Source organism: Hippoglossus hippoglossus, chromosome 5, assembly GCF_009819705.1.
Source record: "Hippoglossus hippoglossus isolate fHipHip1 chromosome 5, fHipHip1.pri, whole genome shotgun sequence".
Classification (NCBI taxonomy): domain Eukaryota; kingdom Metazoa; phylum Chordata; class Actinopteri; order Pleuronectiformes; family Pleuronectidae; genus Hippoglossus; species Hippoglossus hippoglossus.
This window is the reverse complement of record NC_047155.1, coordinates 30614904-30640026: the sequence shown is the minus strand read 5'-3', so window position 1 is coordinate 30640026 and position 25123 is coordinate 30614904. Positions and strand designations below refer to the sequence as shown.

Below are 25123 nucleotides of genomic sequence, written 5' to 3'. Positions count from 1 at the left end.
AGCCAGCCCCTCCCGGATCTCCGCGGTATGACACTTTTAAGCACTTCCACATAGGCTTCATCTTTTGGAGCCGGAAACTATGTGCACTTTTTATATACAGTCTATGTTGGAAACACATGGAGATCCAGCAAAGGTTCCTGGTCCCTGTGGAAAGTTCATGTGGTGGAAACATATCTCAAGAGATGACACACACTGATATCTGAACCGATATTGATACACAGATGAGAGAGAGAGGTGTTCATAAAAATGTTTAGCCAGCCACAAGGAGAAGACCGCATACACTGAGTGTTGCAGTTCTCATACAGCAGGTATCAAGTGTGCTTATGTGTATGTGTTTGAGAAAGAGAGAGAGAGAGAGAGAGAGAGAGAGAGAGAGAGAGAGAGAGAGAGAGAGAAAGAGAGAGAGAGAGAGAGAGAGAGGATAAAGCAAAAGAGAGCAAGGGTGAGACAGGTTGGGAAACAAGCAGAGGGTGGGACAAGCATGCAGTCTGGAGAGAGACAAGGAGAGTGGTGTGTATCCATCTTCCTCCCTCCATCAGTCCAGCTTCTCTCCACTTTCTCTGTTCATCTCTCTATCTTTCCATCTATCCGTCCATTCATCCCATCTCCTGCAATGTCAGTACATGACTGATCCAGGGAAGGATGTTGAAGTTCCGTGTGGACAGGAGAGTCAGGTAGGTGTCGAGAGAAATGATTAAGTGTCACAAGGGACAAGGCAAGGAAGAAGAGGTGGGGAGGAGGGGAGGCTGATCGAGGAGTGGACAGCCAGGAGCTTGGAGGTCAGAAACAGACTGCAATGCAGCGCCAATACGAAAACACAGGGAAGCCATAAGCCCTGCTGTATATGTTTATGTGTGCTTTATGTAGACTGATGTATAATATGAAGAATGTGTGTGGGTGTGTGTGTGTGTGTGTGTGAACTATGTTGTGATGTATGTGTCTCTCTCTGAGGTTTCAATGTTTTTTCCTCTGTTAATGTTAATTTTGGTAGTTATTCCTTACTCTTATTGAGGGTAAAGGGAAGACGATGTCACACTTTGTTGAAGCCCTATGAGACAAATTGTGATTTGTGAATATGAGCTATATAACTAAAATTGTATTCATTAATTTATGCATGTTTGGTTAGTGTGTTCTTCAGTGGTGCAATGCTTGTTAGGAATTGTTGGATATTAGTTTGAGTTTGTATAGGTGGTTCCTCTGTGGGGTTTTCTTCTTGTTGACTTTGACATCAGTAATCAGCCAACCAAGGGGACTACTACGGCTTTACTTTCCATCGATATTATGTTGATCTAGTATTTGTTTCTAGGTATTATTTTAGCCAAGGTTAAGTCAATCTGAACTACAATCATTACATATACTGTGGGGCTAAATCACCTGCAGCTATTGGAAATAAATTGCGATCAATTATGACCTCAGTGTTACTATTCTATTCAGAACTTTCAATCACATCTAACCTCTTGCCTCAGCAAGTGGAGTTTGCTGCTATCATCTGATAAGTGCCTTCCCTCCGAGAAAACTTAATTTGCATTACATATATATAAATATATATCTATGATCATTCAAATTCTGCATTTTATTTTTGTTTCATAAAGTAATATATTGTACTTTAGCAGTCATGGTATGAATATTCTGCCAGACCTTTAAGCCGACAGCTGTGATCATTTCAGCATGAAATTCTTCACAACTCTGGGGTCTCGAATTTAACATTTACTCTAATGTTTGAATACAAGTCAGGGTTTCAATCATGACTGACAATGAATCAGTTCTAATCCAAACTTGATCTAAAATGGTGACAGGAATGGAATTTGAGTTGATTAATTACATAATAACATTTCCTATATGTATGCATTTATACAACTTCATTGTTGTCAGAATGCAAGGTCAAAGAACATGTTTTCTTCCATACATTTTTTTTATTATTGAGTGTTCCTAGCAGTTTCAATGATTACTGTTTACATACTGTACATAAAGTGAAAGATAATACCTCAGCATTTCTTGCAAATTCAACAGTAATATTTCAACATATTGTAGTGTCCCGCCTTAGAGACGACATGAGACTTCAGCTCTGCTTATTTCCAGCTTTATTTAGGAACTTACACAGGTTACTGTGAGCCGTAACCAACACCAAAAGAACGTCTAAAAAACTCTTGCTTCTCTCTCGCGCTGTCTCACACACACACCAGCGCACTCGTCTCACAACAACTTCACTTCCTTGTTTTCAACCTAACCTGCTGACAACCCCTGTCCCCCAGCCAATGAGAAACCCGCCATGTCACCCAACCCACAGCCATTGGTCTGGAACTGCCCAACAGTGTCACGTGCCCAACCCTGACACGTTCACTGACATTGGGAAAATTCAGTACTTCAACATAAACATTCTAACTCGCGTAACATCAGTCATAAACTACCAACACAAATAACAGTCACCTAGAACATAAACTATCAGTCCGTTACAATATATTGAAATATTCATCATGAATGTGATGGTTGTGGTCAATGGACATTTCCTGTTGCCACTAGGGGACGCTGTGATTGTAAGTCAAGATTTCTGTGAAGATGTCGTCAGGCCGGGACTCATACATGTGAAGTTTGGAGTAGATTGGACCATGTATGTCCGAGATACAACAACTTTCTGTTTTCATGGCGAGTCATAAAACACACAGTGTCGCCGTAAACAACTCATACTTTCAATAACTTTTAATCTCCATGGGGTTAAGATGACACATAAATGTGATCCCCTCATTTAAAGATTTTATTTAAAGATGTTTTTCTTACCTATAGTCTTCTTTGTCTCACCTTTTGTTCTCCGTTATACTTCTCTGTATCACTTGATCTGCAATTGTTTTGTTGTTGCAGTGCTGTACTAAGGAAGAAGATGATAACATTGATTTTCAAATGAGAATAAAAGACCTCAAGAACTTTCACATAACAACAGAGTTAATGTACACAGTGAGCATGATTCATTGCTGCACTTCAGCTTCCTTGGATTGGAAAGTATTTCACCAGGATTTAGAGTAGCAAGCCAGTGGGAAAAAGTAGGCAGCAACCAATGAATTGGAGTCAATGGGCCTCATTTACTAACATGTGCGCAGAAATGTTCTTACTCTCCGCAGAAAATAAGTGCTTGCACAAAATCGCTGCCGGATTTTAATGGAATACTGGAAAAGTTTAATAACAACAATAGGACAATTGAAGTCCAAATTATGAGGCATTTTAGCAGAGTCAACAGCTTAGTATGCCATGGACATGTGAATATGTTTTTTTCCCAGTAGTTTGGGACTTTGTCACACGATGACACAGCTGATATGCTTGATGTGAAGCACAGTGTTTTGGTGTCAGCATAAAGACTTCTTAGAAAACTGTACAGTGGTGCCACTTTCTCAATTCCAACAGATTTTCTTGGATGAGCTTGACAGACATGTAATGTTAACAATGTATCATCAGATGTACCCTGAAAATTGTATCCCTGATTACACTCATTAGAGCATACTAATTATATAAGGCAAATCTATTCAAGCTACAATTTATGATTCTATAATTATACTAAGCCTGATGTATTTATACGAGAGATTTTCTTAAAAGGGAGTTACTACCTTGTAGAAAAAGATGTAACCTCTGCACCACTGAGTGAAACTATCCCGATTTGCATTTGTAAAGATCACAGTTTTGTCATTTACATGTGAAAGCCCCCCCATAGACCTAGGAGAAGGGGGGGGGGGTGTCACTTGCGAAGCTTCTCAGGATTGTAAAACTGCCAGAAACTGGAACCCCACGTCAATTCCTGGTAGTTCCTGCAGATTCCTGTGAACACTCGTTAACCTGAACTTCCACAGAAATGTACACTTCCTTTTGCTGACGAAAATCCCACTTTTCATGCAGTGACAACGTCTCCTATGTAAACACATAGTTCCTTGATCTTCTGCTAATATTGTATCTATAACAAACCGATTTTGAAAGACCATTAATGAAGTGGCATGTAACTGTTCCTGTATTGACTCTGCAGCTGACACAGTCAAGTTGATCTCCATTTCCTTTGGTTGCACCACAAGTAGTTTACCCATCTACTATTGCGTGCAATGTATTATGCATTTATAATTAATAAAACACCAGCAGCCTGTCCCGAAATGATCCAATCTTTCCCTATCACACATTGTGATGGTACGCCATGTGGTTCTTGAGTCCAGGCTACATAAACTTGGTCATCTTTAGTCCATTTGCCATAAGGGCCTTCCTTAGTATCCCGTCTGGTTCCTTCACTTGTGGAGATGGGGGGCCAAACACTGTCACCTGTCCAGTCAACATAACAGGTGCACATATCCCTCTCCAATATGCTGGTAGTACCACTTTTATCTGTTTATCGTCATCACATTACCAGAACACATCTGCTAATGGTTGTGTACCTTTTATGAGCGAAGGCATAGGAAAGTTGTATAACAGCGTGTCTCCAGGATGGGCTCTGAGATAGCGCCCATTCAGTGCCATCCGTTCGCATTGGAATGCTGCTTTCTCTGTTGTATTTCGTATGGGCCTTAAGTATGAATTTGTTACCATTAATGATTTCCTCTTACACTTTACAAGGGGATCTGATTCATTTAGACGCATAGTTCCAAACACTTCCTGTCCACGGGCTATACAAAAAGGAAATTGTATCCCTTTTGCGACGTCGACTATTGGTGGTATCCAGGACTCTAGTTCACAAGAGATATCTTCGTGTATTCGTGTGGCAGCACGTCTTGAAAAATAACACGTTACACATGATTGTTTGCTTATTGTTTGTCCGAATATTTCATCCATTGATAAAACACATTCCGTTCCCAATTTGTCGTTCTCAATTCAACTAATTCATAACTTCCCTCCCGAATATCTCTTTTAACACATCGCTTTTGATGGGGTTTCACTAATAGTGCGGCCTCTTTCTCATCTATTGATCGTCCGATATTAATTGCTGTACATTGATTTTCAGAACAATTAACCTTTTTTTCTACTACCCCTTCAGCATTGCATCGTTTACTCACTGGAAGACTGTCCATTTCAACTCCTCCTGGGCCTAGGGTCAATGTTTGGTCATGTCTGTTTGATCTGACATAGATAATTTCTGTCAATTCGTTGGGTGACAATTTACCCTGCTTTACTGCTATGACCAGTGTCTGTGTCGCTTTGTCTTGTTGGCAGTCAGTCTTTGAGATCGTCTTTCTCCCTGTATGCTTTGCGATCGTCTAACATCTCGTGGAGAGGTGATACCGTCCCCTTCTTGCTCAGGGAGTGGCTCTTGTCTGCGTGCTCCGCATGTTCTTTCTGGGTCATCTGCTCTGCAGCAGTGGGTGGAACCAGACATTTGTGATGGAAATCTGGAAATACAAGAGGCTGGAACACCAAATTTGTCTTTGTGTATTTTAATAGGGGCTTTCTGCAGAAATGATCAACACAGAGAGTCACAAGGATCTCAGAGTGAAGATGCATGACAGTCAAATGCAAGGATCTTATATAGGAGGACTAAGGCTGTCTCTCAGAACCAGTTCAGACGTGTTCTGTAGGCGCAGGTTGAGGGAGGAATCTAAACACAGACAACTGATTTACATATGTTTCCTTTGGAGATAAGCAGACATACATTCAGTTCTTTGGAGAGTAAATAAGTGATAAAAAGGGTCTGACAGTTTTCAGGTCATACACAGTTCAGACCATAAAACAGTTCAGGTCATAAAGTATTTGGACAGGTTGTATATGTATGTAGATATAGGTCATAAAACTTACTTTTCAACTACAACATAGGTTTCAACCAGATTTAACTATTTTTCCACTACACATTCTTATCTTCGACTTTCAGGCCTTAGGTGTTGCTAAGACGACTTTGTATGGAACATCTCGTCTGGGTTGGTCCCATTTCCTTTGAACTCTTTGACGAATACCCACTGTCCAGGATGTACCCTCTGTAACCGTTCTGGGATGGCAGCTCTCTCTCCTCTGTGGCTCCTCACCTGTTGAAATATTACCTTAGATATTCGAGTTGAATGCTAGTGCAAGAGGCAGAGCTATTGCTGTTTGCTATTATTTTGGCTAATTTTTCTTTCAGGGTGCCGTTAGCTCGTTCTACTGCTCCCTGTGATTGAGGGTGTCACACACACCTACATTTTTTATTAATCCCTAGCATTTTCAATGTTTTGATTGCTTGAGCTACAAAATATGTTCCATTATCTGAGTTGGTAGTGTCAGGTAGGCCGAATCGTGGAATTACTTCCCTACATAGAAACTTAGCTACTGATTTGTAGTCTGGTCCTGTTTTTGGCATTGCTTCAATCCATCTACTGAATCTATCGACTATAAGATACGATATGATATACTTTATTGTCCCCGTAGGGAAATTTGTTTCGGACACAAATGCTTTGGACATATGCTTCCTTTTTACAAAACAAGTTACATAGCGGCACCAACTGTGTCAATCACAACATTAAAATGCAAATATATTTTTTAAAATAAATAACATATTGCACACACTCCATAGAAAAACACATTACACATAGCACATATTGCCCCATCCCATAATAAAACCCCATAAAACTATTGCACAATTCCAGCATCATCAAGCAGCGTTATTTAAAAGTTTGATGGAGGTAGGAAAAAAATTGTTTTTAAAACGTTTGAGTTTACAGTGGGGGACTCTGTATCGTCTGCTAGAAGGCAAGAGCTGATATTCTTTATGAAGGATATGTAATGGGTCGGTCAGTATCCTCTGAGCCTACCTAAGAACAGACTGCTCATATATTGATTGAAGGGACTGGTAGTTATCACCTTCATGGCGGTGTGTACCAGGCGAGTAAGCTTAGTTTTTAGTTGTACAGTTAGGTTGCCATACCATGCTGACATTCCAAATGTCACTAAGCTCTCTAGTACAGCCTGATAGAATAAAAACATAATCCTCTGGTCCACACCATACACTCTGAGTCTGCGTAAGAAGTATAGTCTGTGCTGTAAACGAGAACACAAACGTTCGATATGGACCTTGCAGCTGAAGGTGTCGTCCAAGTGAACACCAAGGTACTTGTAAGAGCAGACCTGATTGATGTTTGTGCCATGTATTAGCACAGGACTGTGATCCCCCACTGATCTAGGGTCCAGAACCATATCATTAGTTTAAAAGTATTTAAAATTAGGTGGTTGGTGTCACACCACTTCACAAAGTTTTCTATTTCTAAAAAATAGGCTGATGGGCTTGTATCCATGTGAAGTAGGCTGAGGATAGCGGTGTCATCAGAACATTTTAAAACAAAGTTCCCAGGGTGGCTGTTTGAGCAATTGTTTGTGTAAAGTACTGGAGAGCTGACACAACCCTGTAGGGCACCTGTGCTGATTCTGAAAGGGTGTTGTTGACTCTGACATGCTGACTTCAATTGATTAAAAAGAAAAAATACCACTTGATTAAAAAAGGCTTAACACTCATCTGCTTCAGTTTTGAAACGAGCAGATGAGGCAGGAGTGTATTAAAAGTTGAGCTAAAATAGGCTTTGAGGTCTTCTAAATGCTTGACAGTGAGGTGGGGGATGCTGTTAATAGCGTCATCAGTGCCCCTCCCCTGCCTGTAAGCAAATTGCAATGGGTCAAGTTCCGAATTGACCTCTGCCTTGAGCACAGACACCATGTATTTTTCAAAACATTTCATAACAATTGAAGTCAGGGCCACAGGTCTAAAATCATTGTTTTCAGGAGACATTTTCTTAGCTATTGGAACTATGATGGATCTTTTCCAGAATGCAGGAACAGCACCAAGCTGGGGTGAGCTCTTCTGCACATGCATTTAAGAGCTGTGCAGAGATGCCATCTGGGCCAGTGGATTTTTTACTACCTGCATGTTTGAAAATTCACTGAATCCTGTGTGGGTCAACTCCAATCCTTCAATGTGGATCAGCAGAGATGGTATTCAGTGCATTCTTACATTCCTCTGAGAAATCATGTTTTTCAAACCTAAGGGAAAAAATCATTCAGTTTGTTTCCTTATCCCAGATCATTATCAATAACGAGCCACTTCTTAGTTGTGTTCATGTTAGTTATTGCCACAAATATTGCCACAGATTCCCACAGTTTTTAAAATTCCATTAACATACAATTCTGTTCTATAATGTCCTTATGGTGCCTCCTGGCATCTCTCAGCATCTGGTTGAGTTCCTTTTGCACTGCTTTCACACCGGCTCTATCTAAAGTTATTCTTTTCCTGTTGATACAGTCCTTTACACTTTTAGTTATGTAGGGCTTGTTGTTGGCGTAGACTATTATGTCCTTTTTGGTAACCACACTGTCAACACAAAATAGTATGTAATCCGTTATTGTTTCGTGATTGGCTTCATCAATTTCCAGGTTATGAAATATGTCCCAATTTGTGCAGAGGAAGGACCCTTTGAGCCTCTCTATGCTATCTCTAGCCCATGGTTTGTGGCTTACTCCTTTTAAGAACAGTCTTGTAAATTGGAACTAGCTGGACAGTACCATGGTCAGAATTAGACAAAGGGGGCTCAGGTTTTGCAGTGTATGCATTTTTTATGTTCCCATTACATTTATCTTAAACTTTGTTCCCCCGTGTATCACATGTTATATATTGTTCATATCCAGGAAGGGATAGTTCCAGTTTAAAGTGGTTAAAATCCCATAAAATAAAAATAGAGGCTCCGGGTGTACGTTGCAATTGCTGGTGAACACAATTCGGGTCGTGGCTCTTGCCGCGTTTCTGCTGGGGGGAACATAGACCGCACAAATAATGGTATTTCCAAATTCTCTTGGAAGATAGAAGGGTCTCAGTGACAGGCACAGTAGTTCTACGTCAGCTGTGCATACAGTCTCCCTCACGGTGTAATGCCTACACCAGCTGTCATTCACAAACAGACAGATTCCACCCCCTTGGTTCTGTCCACCCTTATGAGAGAGAAACCCTCAAGCTCAATGAGAGAGTCTGGAATATCCTGATGGAGCCAGGTCTCAGCAAACACCATCACACTTGATTCCCTGTACTCGCAACATACCTTGGTGTTGGCGCGGAGTTGCCTATGAGGGAATCAGTATTTTGATGAGCCGGGCATTTAATAATTGCAAGAGCTGTCGGTAGGTGCATTGACTCTAATAATTTAGATATGGCTTTGCCATGTGTTACCGGGGTGTTATCAGCTCTAAGGAAGCCTCTCTTCTTCCATATGTTACCATATACATGCGTTGCCCTTGCCCTAATTTACACGCTGCTGTTAATGCATGAATTTCTGCAAGCTGGGCAGAACATGGCTGAGCTATCTGAGCCACCTGAACTGTAAAGGTGTTTTCACTATTAAACTGAATGAGAGCATAACTTACTTGATTTCCTGTAGCACCTCTAAAACAGGAACCATCCACTACTAATGTGAGATCTGCGGTGATTGGCTGATTATACATAATAAAAGCATCTATTACTTGGATACAGTCATGTGAGGCATCATCCACAGGTAGTATCATACGAGTTTGCCGGATTCACCGTGTTACAACATTATATCGTGAGTTATGGCGCTGATAATATTACTTCATAGTCTGTTTTTCTAGCTTGCCTTAAAACAAACAGAGGACTTGTGAGTAAGGCATGTAATTGGTGGGTTGTGTACAGGACCACTGGGTGTCCCATATTCACTGAGGACGCCTTCTGAAAAGCAAAAACTGCTGCTGCTAAACCCTGATAGCAAGGTGGCAGTCCTGATTCAATATTGTCTAATTTTGTGCTATAATACGCTAGTGGTTTTTTACCTGATGGTGTTTCTTGCATTAATACTGTGCTCGTGTATCCCAACCTTTCTGTGAGATATAAGTGAAATGGATCGGAGTATTCTGAGTTTCCAAGTGCTGGGGCAGATTGCAAGTGTTTGGTACTTGGAAAGCTCCTTCTACTTTCTCTGTCCACTGTAATTGAGGAGAGTTATTAATTTGTCTTGCTGTCCATATAAGGGCCCGCAATGGTGCATATTTAACTGCATAGTCACAGATCCATGGATGACTATATCCCACCATTCCCAGAAACGAGAGCATCTGTCCAACTGTTTGTGATTTTGGAGCTTTAGTCATAGCCTCTATTTGTGAGGTGACGATTAACCTTTTACCTGCACATTATCGCCTTCCGAGATACTTGACTTCTGTTTGACAGAATTGTAGTTTATCTTTTCTGACTTTATGACCCCTTTTTGCAAGTGCTGTCAAAGCGACCAGAGAATCTTTCTCACATGGTTATTTTGAGGGACTGCAGATTACCAAATAATCCACATACTGAATTACTTGGGACATCTAGGTGTTGTATGTCTTGAGCTAACACCTTGTTGAATATTGAAGGGCTTTCTACATAGCCTGGAGCCAAGCATGTGAATGTGTATTACTGTCCCTGATAAGTGAAAGTAAATAGATGTTGTGAATCTGGATGTAGTGGCACACTATAAAATGCTGAACACAAATCAAGTTACTGTATACCAAGGTACATCAGCCTGTTCATATCCAGGAAGGGATAGTTCCAGTTTAAAGTGGTTAAAATCCCCTTGGTAGGTGGCGTGATCTTGTCCATCCTGGTCCGTCACCTCCTGTTCCTGTACACAGTTCTCAGGGAGAATTTTCCAACATGTCTTTCACTTCTCAACTGCATGGTTGTTTCCATCAAGTGATTCCATTGACGGGCTTGGCGATTGATTTCATTTCTCATCTTTTCTGTAACCTTGTTCATTTGTGCTGCTACGTACATGCTAGGAGAATCTTCTGTTGTTATGACGTCGTTCATTTGTACAAGCATATTCCGTTGGCAGGGTGTTGATGTGTTAGTTGTGATGTCTTTTTCTTGCATCATTGTGGTCCACTGGCTTTCTGGCTCTTTTTCCTCACTATCTCATGCTTTCGAGCCTTCCCAGGCTTCTGCATCTTCCATCAGTTTCGTCTGTGTCTGTTTCCTCATCTTTTTTGTCTTTAGACTGGTGTCTTTTATTCTTTTCCTCATCACTTGCTTCCTCGTTCCATATCATGGTGAACTTCCCTTGTCGCTCTCCTTCTGCTCTGTGTTTCTTCTTGCTGGGTTTTGGTTGCATCAGTGGGAACTGTCCTATTTTGGGAGGTTCTCCTCTGGGGGCATATGGTGGTGCCCTGTAAGGCCACAAGGGGGCAGTATGCTGTCGTCCCTGCTCTTCTATTTTGTCTTTTTCCGTATCCCCTTCATGTACTTCATTATCTTTCATTAGTGCCTGCATCTGTGTTGTTTTCTGCTCTCTTGTCTGAACCACCCCAACCCGTCTCTTTCCTTGCCTTGTAATGTTATATGTTAGCTTCCACTTCATCATAGCAGGCTTCTTCAAAGGTGCCGTTTTTTTGCCATTGTAATTTTCCTGATGCTCACTCACACCGTTTCTTCATGCAGAGCTGGATTTGTTTTCTGTGATCAATCAATCAATCAATAAAATTTTATGTGAATAACCCATATTCACAAATCACAATTTGTCTCATAGGGCTTTAACAAGGTGTGACACCCTCTGCCCTTAACCCTCAACAAGAGTAAGGGAAAACTACAAAAAAAAAATGTTTACAGGGGAAAAACCACGTAGAAAACTCAGAGAGAGCCACATGTGAGGGAACCCTCTCCCAGGATGGACAGAAGTGCAATAGATGCCACGTGTTATGGAGAACATCAGAAAAATAATTTAAAAAAGTATTTACAGCATTTGTTAGAATAGACAGTTTGAAGCATAATGTAAGGTAAATGAAGTGATGAATTATTGTCAGTAATGGTAGAGTATCATGAGTAGACATATTGTATATCAAGCAGTCTTGTTGTAATCATAGTCCATGGTCAGCAGCCACCACGATCATGATCCACTATCATGATCGGATGCCACCATAGTCCACAATCATGATCCACTGCCACCATTGTGGTCCACCACCACTATCAGATGCACACACGATACAGGGTCCGTCAATATGATCACGATCAGCCAGCATGATACAGGATCCGCCATTACGATCACGATCTCTGATTCGCGGTCCACCATCATAATCCACGATGTGGCCGCAGCCGTGGCCCTGGATCTGCGGACGATAAGGCAAAGGGACTCTGGGGAAGAAGTCAAGTCAGTAACATGTATTGATGAGACATTCATTTCTTTGATGTGATAAGGAGGGAGAAGAGGAAGGAGAAGCTGGGATGAGAGGTCCATGTTTCATGTGTTCCCCGACATTCTAGACCTATAGCAGCATAACTAAGAGCAGGTCTAAGACAAGCCTGGACCGGCTCTAACTATAAGCTTTATTGTAAAGGAAGGTTTTAAGTCTACTCTTAAACGTACAGATGGTGTCTGCCTCCCGAACTGAAACTGGGAGATGATTCCACAGGAGAGGAGCTTGATAGCTGAAAGCTCTGGCTCCTACTCTGCTTTTAGAGACTTTATGGGCGATAAATAAGCCTGAATTCTGGGAGCGCAGTGCTCTAGTGGGGTGATATGGTACTATCAGCTCTTTGAGGTATGAGGGTGCCGTATTATTAAGGGCCTGGTAGGTGAGGAGGAGAATTTAAAATTCTATTCTAGATTTAACCGGAAGCCAGTGTAGTGAAGCTAATACAGGAGAAATGTGGTCTCTTTTCCCGGTTCTTGTCAGGACAAGTGCTGCAGCGTCTTTAACGACTTACTGCTGGAGCCTGATAATAAGGAATTACAATAAGCAAGTCTGGATGTAACAAAGGCTGGACTAATTTTCCTGGCATTTTTTGAGATAGGACAATTTGTTTTAAGTGTTTAAAGGACAAATCGGGATTGAAGATCTCTCCCAAGTTCCTGACTGTTTCATTGGAAGCAAGGGCAATGTCGTTTAGCGCAGCTATATCATTAGATAATGTATCTCTAAGGTGTTTAGGGCCAAGTATTAGAACATCTGTTTTATCTTAGTTTAATAAGAGAAAATTACACTGTTTATTAACAAGTACAACGGGGTGTCATCCGCATAGCAGTGGAAATGTCCGAGTGTGTCCTGATAATTTTTCCTAGTGGAAGCATGTATAATGAGCATAAAATTGGGCCAAGCACAGAACCCTGTGGAACACTGTGGTTAACTTTGGTGCACATAGATGACTCGTCATTAATTTGCACAAATTAGAAGCGATCTGAAAAATAGGATTTAATTTAATTTTGTAGGAATGGGCTCTAAGATACAAGTTGTGGGTTTAGAAGATGAGATTATTTTGGTCAGCTGATCAAGGTTGATCAGAGAGTAAGATTCTCAGCTGTTCCTGAGATTTCTGTTCTTGATGAGGTATTATTGCCAACTGAGGGCAGGATATGGTTTATTTTATTTCTAATAGTTTCTAATACTTTTATCAATAAGGAAGGTCATAAAGATATTGCTATTCAGGGATTAAAGAATGCTGGGTTGGATGGAGCTGTGACTCTCTGTCAGCCTGGCTACAGTGCTGAAGAGAAACTTGGGGTTGTTTTTATTTTCTTCTATTAATGTGGAGTAGTAGGCAGCTCTTGCTTTGTGGAGGGCCTTCTTATATGCTTTAACACTATTCTTCCAGGCTCTGTGATTTTCAACACAGTTGTTGGAGCGCCACTTCCTTTCTAGTTTTCTGTGGGTTGGAATTATACCAGGGAGCTAATTTACTATGTTTTACACGTTTCTTTTTTAGAGGCGCTATGGAGTCTAATGTTAATCGTAATGACTTTACAGAGCTATCGACAAGATGGTCAATCTCCGTGGAGCTAGGGTTTTTAAAGAATTTGTTGGTTATATCGATGGATAATACAGGTTTAAATGTAATTGGAATTATTTCCTTAAATTTAGCTACAGCACTATCAGGTAGACATCTAGAAAAGGAGTTTTTTAATAGTGGCATGTATTCTGATAATGAGAAATTGAAGGTTATTAAATTATGGTCTGATAGAATCAGATTATGTGACCTGGGTAATGTTTGATTACCAACTCCATTGGTGCCGGAATTCCTCCTCTTTTAGTCACTCTTGCTCCAATGTATCTCTGCCTTGCACTGCTGGCCAATGATCAGGGGATCTCCAGCTCCTCTTCTGAGACTTTGGTTTTAATTAGTACAAGTACCTTTTTAACAGCACTCAGCTAAAGCACTACAGTGATGAAAAGCTGTATCCGTAGGTGCTGTACTTTTTTCCTTTTCTTCTCCTTTATAAATAAAACACAATTCACAAAAACTACTTTGCACAACTCGTGCTTTTATATTATGAATGAGCGTCCACACTGTTTTCAGCTACTCTTATCCTTCATTTAATTACTCCCATTCAATGCTTTCCTCTGTTCAGAGGCTTGTATTGTTAACAAGCAAATCCCCCAGCAAACATGAAGCATGCAATCGTCCAACATGCATTGCATACATTCAGCACAAACTCATCCAATCTCTCCGCACCATGGTGCTCATCATATCTAGCACGCTGATCATGCATCAGATGTTCTGCATTAAACTTTTACCCTCACTCGCAGACACAATCAGAGTATTGCAGAAAAAGAAAATAGGCTCTGCTCACCTCTGAGTTTTGTGGCCACTGATGTTCTGAGATGCAGGCTGGTCCACCCAGGTTGAGGTTCTTCAGGTGCTCTGTCCCTCCTGCCACTGGCTCGCCATTAAATGTTGGAGATGAAAAGTATAGTATTGGGCCAGATACTAAGTGTAGACTTCTTTTCCAACACGTATACTTTGCTATTACTGGATTCTCAATAGTTGGTCAAAAGAATTCACTGGAGATGGTCAGAGATAAAAAATCAGCTGTAACATCCTTAACATGCCGAGCAACTAACTAAATTTTTCTTCCGATGGAGACTCTCCCTGTGTCTGTAGTTAATTAGACATTTGCACAGGGCTGCATACACTGCCTGATGCTTTTCATACACAGATAAACAGTATAAGTGTATGAGCCCACAAAGGTTAGATGCACACAAAGTTTTTCTAATACAGCCCACATCTGTATGCTATTTGGGAGGCTCCTCTGATCTCTGCAGGCATGGTTGTGAACAAGTAGGGAATTTGATTAATATTCTGTGGCACTGCTCTTCAGTCAAATCCTTTATGACGAAAGTATTATATTACCACGATTTTTAATAGTGCACTTGTTCTGTGTCCTGTTGTTGGTTTGCTAGGATATAGGGCTGCACTGGTAAGTTAAAAAAAAGACAGGAAAATAGTAAGTTTTATTATTTTTGGCTGCTAACAGAATGATTGCATTAAGAATATACCATCAGTATACTTTGAGGAGAGGTTGTTATTATCCAAAGTACTAACTGTGTGATAATTGAACCTGACAGGGTGTTTTTGCATTAAACTTTACTTCCTTTGGTTCCCCATCAACGCACATGCAAAAATGTCTTGTGGTTGTTGAGAAAATCAAAATGTAAAAAGACAGACAGACCAACATTTCTCCTTTGAAAGTTCAATACTAGTGACTGATATAATTTCGTGTGACTAGGCAAAAAACATGTCCATCTTTCCTATCATTACTGACAGATATGATAAATGAAGCCATAAAGATTCAAATTGGATTAAACTCTTTTAATCTTTAATAATCCTTAAAATGAATAAATGTATTTGATTGATATTCTGTGATGTCCTCTATAACAGCATGTATTTATTTTGTTGTTTTGATCTCTGTCTGTCACTTTTCAGTCAACATGACCCCAGTGGACCAGCTGGAAAAGCAGTGAGCCTGATCCAGTTGGAAGAAACTAAACTCATGCACTCTTATCTGCAGTAAGTAAAATACTGACTAGATGTTACTTCATACAGCTGGTGTTGCTTAGTCTTGTTCAGTTTCCTTGCAGCAAACAGACATCAAACACCTTCTTCAAATGCTAATGAAGTGCTGTTTTATTAAATAAATCTAACAAATAGATAAGACCATATCCTGTAGTCAATCAAGAAAGTGAAACTGAAAAGATGCTTGTCTCTACAACATGACAATGGGCACTATGCAAGAACATTTTTGTATTATTATCCTAGATTTCTCACACAAATATTTGTACTGTGAGTTTATACAAACATGACAAGTCATATTCAACAAATGCATATTAGAATGAATGTGCATTATGATAGCAAACTAGCACAATTAATGCCGCAATACCATATCAGGCAATTCTCACTGCCCCATGTCAGTGGGGTTCATTAATGAAAAAGCCATCAAGAGTAAAGAGAAGAACTTTTCGAGTTAGGAGACTGAAGTCCTGCCTTCAGAGATCCTGAGATGAAAGTCTAAAACTTTTAGCTGTTGCTGTGTCACCTGGGGTTTGCTCTGTCACAAAGACAAAGACTATAGGGCTTTATATGACAGTGGCTAAAATGACGTCTTGTGCAATCAACAGATTTGGAACACTCATTAATTGTGTACCTAAAAGAAAACTAAAAAAACAACAAAAAAAGTTGAATGTGGCAAGTCCTCCTAAATCCCCAAATCCGAATGTTTCTTGCATGAGCCCCAATTATCCAACAAAGAACCACAGCTGAAGCTTGCAAAACTCACATTCCCCAACCTGAACAACATTTAAATCTGATAGTAGAGCTTAAACATCTTGAGTGTGCTTGAACTTGAAGTGATCTGTTGTAAGATTAATCAGTGAACAGTGTACCTAAGCCTGTAGATCAAGGCTGTTGAGGCCAGCGGGCTAAACAAGCTAGAGAAGAAATCCAGCTTCGTGGACTGGAACTCGACAGTCCGGAGTTGGTGAGAAAGAGGAGGATGAGGGAAAAGATCAGAGTCATCATGGACAACCCCTTGTAGCAGCCAATAATGTAATAACCACCAATAATGTAATAACTGCCAATAACGTAATAATTTTTCCATTTTTATGTAATAAAAGCCGATAATGTAGTAACTTGCCAAGAACGTAATAACATTTCCAAACCAATAATGTAATAACTTTATGTTCTTTTTACCCTGTTAAAAGGTTTTTTTGTTGTTGTTTTTCCTTACTCTTGTTGAGGGTTAAGGGCAGAGGATGTCACATCTTGTTAAAGCCCTATGAGACAAATTGTGATTTGTGAATATGGGCTGTACAAATACAATTTGATTGATTGATTGATTGAGTGCCCCAAATTGTATCTAACAACCGGTTTAAAAAAAATCCTTTACAAATGTAATAATTGGAGCAGATGATGTAAAATATGCTAATCGCACTTTATTTATGTTTGACTTATTGGCTTGAGGTGTCACACTTCCATGACACTTACCCTTACTGTCACCCATTCCAACAGCACATCCATGAATGGCTAGATTGCTGTCACTCGCTATGTTACATGTAGGTGTTCGCATCCTATTGAATTTAGTTATGCCTAAAGCATGCATAACTAAATCACATTGTGTCCTTACTTCTTGCCATTGATAAAGTATGCGAAAGAGTTGAAGTTGGTGAGAGGTGATGTTGGTGCCTGTCTGGCTCATCTGAATTAGATATGAAAGTCACTAAGCATAGACACTAAAATGCATTGTTGGTTGGCCCTTTATCTATAACCTGACCTTGGGTACTGCTGAGCGAGAGAAGGGAGTATCTATTGAATTTAGACAGGCACTATTCTCCTGTACAGATATAGGGTAATATACAATATATATGATATATAGTGGCATATACAGTATGTATGAGGATGTTCAAAAATTAAACAGTTAGAATTATCTGTCCACTCCAGTTCCAAATGAAGTGGCAGCACACATGTTTTCAAACACCGACAATTCCTCATATGTTGTATTATATGAAATATATGCCTCTTTAAAGATGATGTGTTCTCAAATAAAAAGACCACAATCCCTTTCCATGCAAACATTATCTTTAATGTAAAAAAAAGGTCAAACCCCACCATCTCTCTCTCTTGTAGCAGGTCGCTTTACAAGAATGCATTAAATGTAATCATCCGTTTTCGCCATATTCATAATTGACCACTATTAATTGACAGGTTATCCAGTCATGTGACTGACATTACACTTTCTTCAGTTGTCTGCAGACTTCCTTAGTACACATGTTGAAAGGCAATCAATGATCTAATTTACTTTACTAAGTAAATACGGTGATTTAGTGGAAATTTCTGCACATACATTTACATATCTTATATATTTAGTTCGAGGATATACAAATATTTCAAAACGTCACTAAATATAACTGATTAGTAAGCTAACTGTAGGCTAATTATTAGCATTATAAGCTATTTGTAACAGTTTGATAATACTAGTGACATCATGTAAAATACTTACCTGGTCCTTCAGAGCTTGAAGTCATAGTTCTTACAGACCAATTGATGAAAATCCCAATCAACCATTGTATGAGAGCCAAGTGTTGGAACTATTGTTAATTTTTTATTTGTAATTCCTACACATCAATAACAATATAGAGAATTGCTAAATAGAAAGACATTGGTAATATGTTTGTATAAGATATCTATATATTGCCCTTTAACTGAAACCCTCTGTTGTACATAGGCTTATATTATATGTTAGGTCTGTAATATCCTTACTTTAGAGTTCAAAGAAGGGAATAATGTAGCTAAAGGGTTGTAGAACGTTTGGTGGCACTTTCAAGTTTGGGGGTAAAACTGAATACAAATCAATTCAATAAAAACTTGAATGTCTCTTGTAAACCATACTACTATTACTAGAAAAGAGGGCATGCACCGCCTGTAGTTTATCAAGACAATGGGTTGACACTACAGCCCTACAGTAGGGATAAAAAAAATAGATTAGGCTTCAATTTTAACACCATTGCATGTATTTTAAGGATCTGGAAAAATTTGAATACTGCAAACAATCTTTGTCCTCTCCTGTATCAGTGAGGGAGGTACAGGACATGGACATAGACCAATGTCAAATGAGACCTATGATGTGATACTCAAGGTTACAAGGGGGAATTCAATGTCCCTGTAGCAAGGAGATCGATGACCCTGAACCTTGCCCTCTGTCTCAGCCTTGACCTAGGCTTCTGGACAACCCTTTGGCTGACATGGTATTAGATGCTGGCAATGAGCCTGGAGTTCAATATCTACCCTCAGAAATCATATCAAGAATTATTGAGTTATGTCTCAATCTAGTTATGTCAATGCAAGAGAGTACAAGAGAGGCACTTGCTGAGAGTTTGGAACTGGACAAAGCGAATGACTTTTCCATTAGTGTAATGAAGCTCTACAAGGGTTACGCAGCAGTGGTCTCAGCACACTTTTAAAAGAGTTGTTTAGTAAGGACAACCGATTGATGAAAGCATGGATTCTGCTCACTCACATAGCCTTTGGACAGTACAAAGTTAAGAACATCTACTGGAAGAAGTAATTACCATTTTTTTCTAGGTGTTTTATTTTCTTGTCAGCAGATAATTTCATTTTGATTATCTGAAGTTGTTTTTTATATTTGTAAATAAGTGGAAGTGGAACTTTTCATTTCGAAATTTAACTTTACCTCGAGCATTTTACCTCCATTGTGTGAAATGTACTGCACAGTATTAGAGAATGTTTAGATGTTTAAAAACATAAGGACAATAACCCACTCTTTATTAAGCTCAAAGATCTGTTACCAAAGCTATCTTTGCAGGTCATGTTATATACTTTTTATTTATAGTTCAAAATTTTGAAGAGGTTGAAAGTTGAGCACAAGGGGTCAATAATAGTGTCAGTTCAGTTATTTAAATAAAGTTCATTAAGGAGATGACTGCAGAGCTGTAACAGTTTGCCTGAAAAAGTGATTTAAAAGGTTTAATTAACCTACAACATACAACATCCTCAAAGAGAAATGTGAGTAATCAGAATCAGAATCAGAATTCTTTCATTGGCCAAGTATATTTTCACATACAGGAAATTGACTTGGTGTGGTTGGTGCATCGGACATAAAAACAACAATATATATATATAAGTAGAAAACAATATATATAAGTAGAAAACAATATACAAAAGTAGAAAGAACAATAAGTTATTGGGCACGTGCGGTCCTAAGGTGATTGTCTCTGTGTTGGAACTTAAATGACTTAGGAGCAGAAGGCAGGGCTGGAGATAATTTTCATCATCAAGTTACACAAACAAATAAATAGTCTTAATTCCCAGGCGGAGAGAGGGGTGTTTGTGTGGTCAAATCTTTAAATTAAGATTAAGAAGTCCTTTATTAGTCCCACAATGGGGAAATTTGCAATGTCACATACAACAGCAGAAAGAAATCACACCAGTAGCATGCACTACTTGGGTGAGGGAATATAAAGAAATAGAAATATACAACAAATATATAGAAAAAAATATAAATGTAATTAAACTGGTATATACAGTGTAAAGAGATATATTATGTGTCATAATATGTACAGTGAATGGATTGCACATAACAGTTTATATTGCACAGAATTTTTTTCCAAATGAATATAGTACAGTGAATATTGCACAGTTGAGAAGTGTTAAAGTGACAGTCCATAGTGGTGGTGCATGGAGTTTTACTTGGAGCAGAGCTGGTTGTACAGTCTTACTGCTGCAGGAAGGAACGACCTGCGATACCTCTCCTTCAGACACTTAAGGTGAATCAGTCTTGTGCTGAAGGAGCTGCACAGTGCTGTGATGGTGTCCTGCAAGAGGTGGGACTGGTTGTCCATGAGAGAAGACAGCTTCGCCATCATCCTCCTCTGTCCCACCACCGCCACTGGGTCAAGCGGGTATCCCAGGACCGAGCTGGTCCTCCTAATCAGTTTGTCCAGTCTCTTCCTGTCAGCAGTTGAAATGCTGCTGCCCCAGCAAACTATTCCAAAGAAGATGGCAGATGCCGCCACAGAGTCATAAAAAGTATTTAGGAGCTCCCCCTGCACTCCAAAGGACCTCATGATTTTGGTAAATGGTTTTGTATTTATATAGCGCTTTTCTAGTCTTGATGACCACTCAAAGCTCTTTACAGTACAGTTTTACATTCACCCAATCACACACACATTCATACAGTGCATCTATTAGCAGCACTTTGTTGTTCTATGAGGGGCAATTCGGGGTTCAGCATCTTGCCCAAGGACACTTCGGCATGCAGATAGGGAAGACTGGGGATGGAACTGCCGACCTTCAGGTTGGAGGACGACCGCTCTACCCCTCAGCCACAGCCGACCTCAGTCTCCTGACTGTCAATCTGCTCTGGCCCTTCTTGAATAGTGCACTGGCATGATCGGTCCAGTCCAGTTTATTGTTCAGGTGAACACCCAAGTACTTATATGAGGTCACTGACTCTATGTCCCTTCCCTGGATGTTCAGCGGTATCTGGGGGGTGTCTGCGCCTGCAGAAATCCACCACCAGTTCTTTGGTTTTCCCTGCATTGATCTGGAGGCAGTTCCGCTGGCACCAGTCCACAAAGTCCTGCATCAGTCCTCTGTATTCCCTGTCGTCCTCGTCAGTGCTGAGGCCGACGATAGCAGAGTCATCAGAGAACTTCTGCAGGTGACACGAGGGTGACTGGAGGTGAAGTCTGCACTGTAGAGGGTGAAGAAGAACAGAGCCAGGACCAGTCCCTGAGGGGCCCCCGTACTGCAGACAGCCGTGTCCAACACACAGTCCTGGATCCTCACATACTGGGGTCTGTTGGTCAGGTAGTCCAATATCCAGGATGTGAGGTGCAGATCTACAGTTTGTCCATCAGAAGTGCCGGTTGAATGGTGTTGAAAGCACTGGAGAAATCAAAGAACATGATCCTCACAGTGCTCCCAGGCTTCTCCAGATGAAAAAGAGCTCTGTGTAGATAGATGAAGGCGTCATCCACCCCGATTCGGCTGATAGCCGAACTGCAGTGGGTCCATCGATGGTCAAACCAGGGGGCGGCAGTGTTGTAGGACGAGCCGCTCCAGGGTCTTCATCAGGTGGGATGTTAGTGCCACCATCCTGTAGCTGCTGAGGTCTTTTGGGTGCGAAGTCTTTGGCACCGGTACAACGCAGGAGGTCTTCCATAGCTGTGGTACTCTACCCAGCATCAGGCTAATGTTGAAGACAATCTCCATAATCCCACACAGCTGGTCAGCGCAGGATTTAAGGAGCCTGGAGCCAATGTCATCAGGGCCCGCCGCCTTTCTTGCCTTTATCTTCCTGAGCTCTTTTCTCACCTGGTTTGTTGTGAGATACAATTTGGGGCACTCAATCAATCAATCAATCAAATTTTATTTGTACAGCCCATATTCACAAATCACAATTTGTCTCATAGGGCTTTAACAAGGTGTGACATCCTCTGCCCTTAACCCTCAACAAGAGTAAGGAAAAACTACAAAAAAAACAACCTTTTAACAGGGTAAAAAGAACGTAGAAACCTCAGACAGAGCCACATGTGAGGGATCCCTCTCCCAGGACGGATAGAAGTGCAGTAGATGTCAAGTGTAAAGGAGAATATCACCAAGATAAGGGTTTTAGCAGCATTGATAAGAAAAAACATTTTTAAGAATAACTGGAGGTCAATGAATTGATAGATTAATGTCAGTAACGGTCAAGGATCCGAGGAGAAATACTATATATCAAGCAGTCCTGCTGCAATCATAGTCTATGGTCAGCAGCCAGCAAGATCATGATCCACCATCAAGTTCGGATGCCATTATAGTCCACAGTCATTGTCCACTGCCGCCATCAGGATCCACCATCAGCTGCCACCTCGATCGTGGTCCACCACCATTATCAGATGCCAACACGATCAGCCAGCACGATACAGAATCCGCCATACTGGATCCATCATTACGATCTCTGATATGCGATCCACAGATCATAATCCACGATGTGGCCGCAGCCACGGCCCTAGATCTGCGGACGATAAGGCAAAGGGACTCCCGGGAAGAGGTCAAGTCAGTAATATGTATTGATGAGATATTAATTTCTTTGATGTGATAAGGAGGGAGAAGAGGAAGGAGAAGCTGGAAAGAGAAGCTCCGTGTGTCATGTGTCCCCCGACCTTCTAGACCTATAGCAGCATAACTAAGAGCAGGTCTAAGACAAGCCTGGACCGGCTCTAACTATAAGCTTTATTGTAAAGGAAGGTTTTAAGCCTACTCTTAAACGTACAGAGGGTGTCTGCCTCCCGAACTGAAACTGGGAGATGATTCCACAGGAGAGGAGCTTGATAGCTGAAAGCTCTGGCTCCTACTCTGCTTTTAGAGACTTTATGGGCGATAAATAAGCCTGAATTCTGGGAGCGCAGTGCTCTAGTGGGTTGATATGGTACTATCAGCTCTTTGAGGTATAATGGTGCCAAATTATTAAGGGCCTTGAAGGTGAGGAGGATAATTTTAAATTCTATTCTAGATTTAACTAGAAGCCAGTGTAGCGAAGCTAATACTGGAGAAATGTGGTCTGGTTCTTGTCAGGACACGTGCTGCAGCATTTTGGACAAGCTGCAGAGTCTTTAACGACTTACTGCTGGAGCCTGATAATAAGGAATTACAATAATCAAGTCTGGATGTAACAAAGGCATTGACTAGTTTTTCTGCATCTTTTTGAGAAAGGACATGTCTGATTTTTGAGATATTACGCAAGTGGAAGAAGGCGGTCCTAGAAATTAGTTTTAAGTGAGAATTAAAGGACAAATCAGGATCGAAGATCACTCCCAAGTTCCTGACTGTTTCATTGGAACCAAGGGCAATGTCATCTAGCGCAGCTATATCATTAGATAATGTATCTCTAAGGTGTTTAGGGCCAAGTATTAGAACCTCTGTTTTATCTGAGTTCAATAAGAGAAAATTGCGGGTCATCCAGGTTTTTATGTCCTTGAGACATGCTTGGAGTTTAGTTAATTGATTACATTGTTCTGGTTTTATTGACAAGTATAACTGGGTGTCATCTGCATAGCAGTGAAAATTTACCGAGTGTGTCCTGATAATGTTTCCTAGTGGAAGCATATATAATGAGAATAAAATTGGGCCGAGCACAGAGCCCTGTGGAACACCGTGGTTAACTTTGGTGCGCACAGATGACTCATCATTAATTTGCACAAATTGGAATCGATCTGAAAAATATGATTTAAACCAGTTTAGGGCGGTTCCTTGCTACTTCCATGCTAATTAACTGTTCTAGTGTCTGTAATAAAATTTGATGGTCAATTGTGTTGAATGCTGCACTAAGATCTAACAGAACGAGGACAGACAAAAATCCCTGATCTGAAGCTATTCATTAGTGACGTTTGCCAAGGCTGTCTCCGTGCTGTGATTGGCTCTAAACTCCGACTGAAAGTCTTCATATACATTACTTTCCTGGAGAATCTTGCACAGCTGATTGGCTACAACTTTTTCAAGGATTTTAGACAGGAAGGGGAGGTTGGATATCGGTCTGTAGTTGGCTAAAACCTTCGGGTCTAGGGTGGGTTTTTTGAGAAGGGGTTTGATTACAGCTATTTTAAAGGACTGTGGTACATATCCTGATGATAATGACAGATTGATTGTGTTCAGTAACGAACTATCAATTAGGGGCAGAATTTCATTAAGTTATTTTGTATGAATGGGATCTAAGATACAAGTTGTTGGTTTAGAACATGAGATTATTTTGGTCAGCTGATCAAGGGTGATCAGAGAGAAGCTGTCTAAATAATTGGTAGGATTCTCAGCCGTTTCTGAGATTTCTATTCTTGATTTTATTTCTAATAGTTAGAATTTTATCATTAAAGAAGGTCATAAAGATATTGCTATTCAGGGATCGAGGAATACTGGGTTCGGTGGAGGTGTGACTCTCTGTCAGCCTAGCTACAGTGCTGAAGAGAAACTTAGAAACCTGTTTTTATTTTCTTCTATTAATTTGGAGTAGTAGGCAGCTCTTGCTTTGTGGAGGGCCTTCTTATATGCTTTAACACTATTCTACCAGGCTAGGAGATTTTCAACACGGTTGCTGGAGCACCACTTCCTTTCTAGTTTTCTTGACGCTTGTTTTAATTCATGTGTCTTGGAATTATACCACGGAGCTAATTTACTATGTTTTACACGTTTCTTTTTCTTTTTATTGAGTCTAATGTTAATCGTAATGACTTTACAGAGCTATCGACGAGATGGCCAATCTCAGTGGAGCTAGGGTTTTTAATTAATTTGTTGTTTATATCGACGGATAATACGGGTTTAAATGTAATTGGAATTATTTCCTTAAATTTAGCTACAGCACTATCAGGTAGACATCTAGAAAAGGAGTTTTTTATTAGTGGCATATATTCTGATAAT

At 40.4% G+C, this 25123-nt stretch overlaps 1 protein-coding gene across 1 annotated transcript in view; it reads left to right on the top strand.

The window, feature by feature from the left end:
* The first annotated feature begins 535 nt into the window (after window positions 1-535).
* Window positions 536-25123, top strand: part of plekha6 (pleckstrin homology domain containing, family A member 6) — a 141869-nt gene continuing 117281 nt past the window's right edge. Inside the window, exons 1-2 of the mRNA XM_034586810.1 lie at window positions 536-674; window positions 15644-15727. Coding sequence (XP_034442701.1) covers window positions 643-674; window positions 15644-15727 — 116 coding nt within the window. The 5' untranslated portion in view covers window positions 536-642. The remainder of the gene's footprint in view (window positions 675-15643; window positions 15728-25123) is intronic.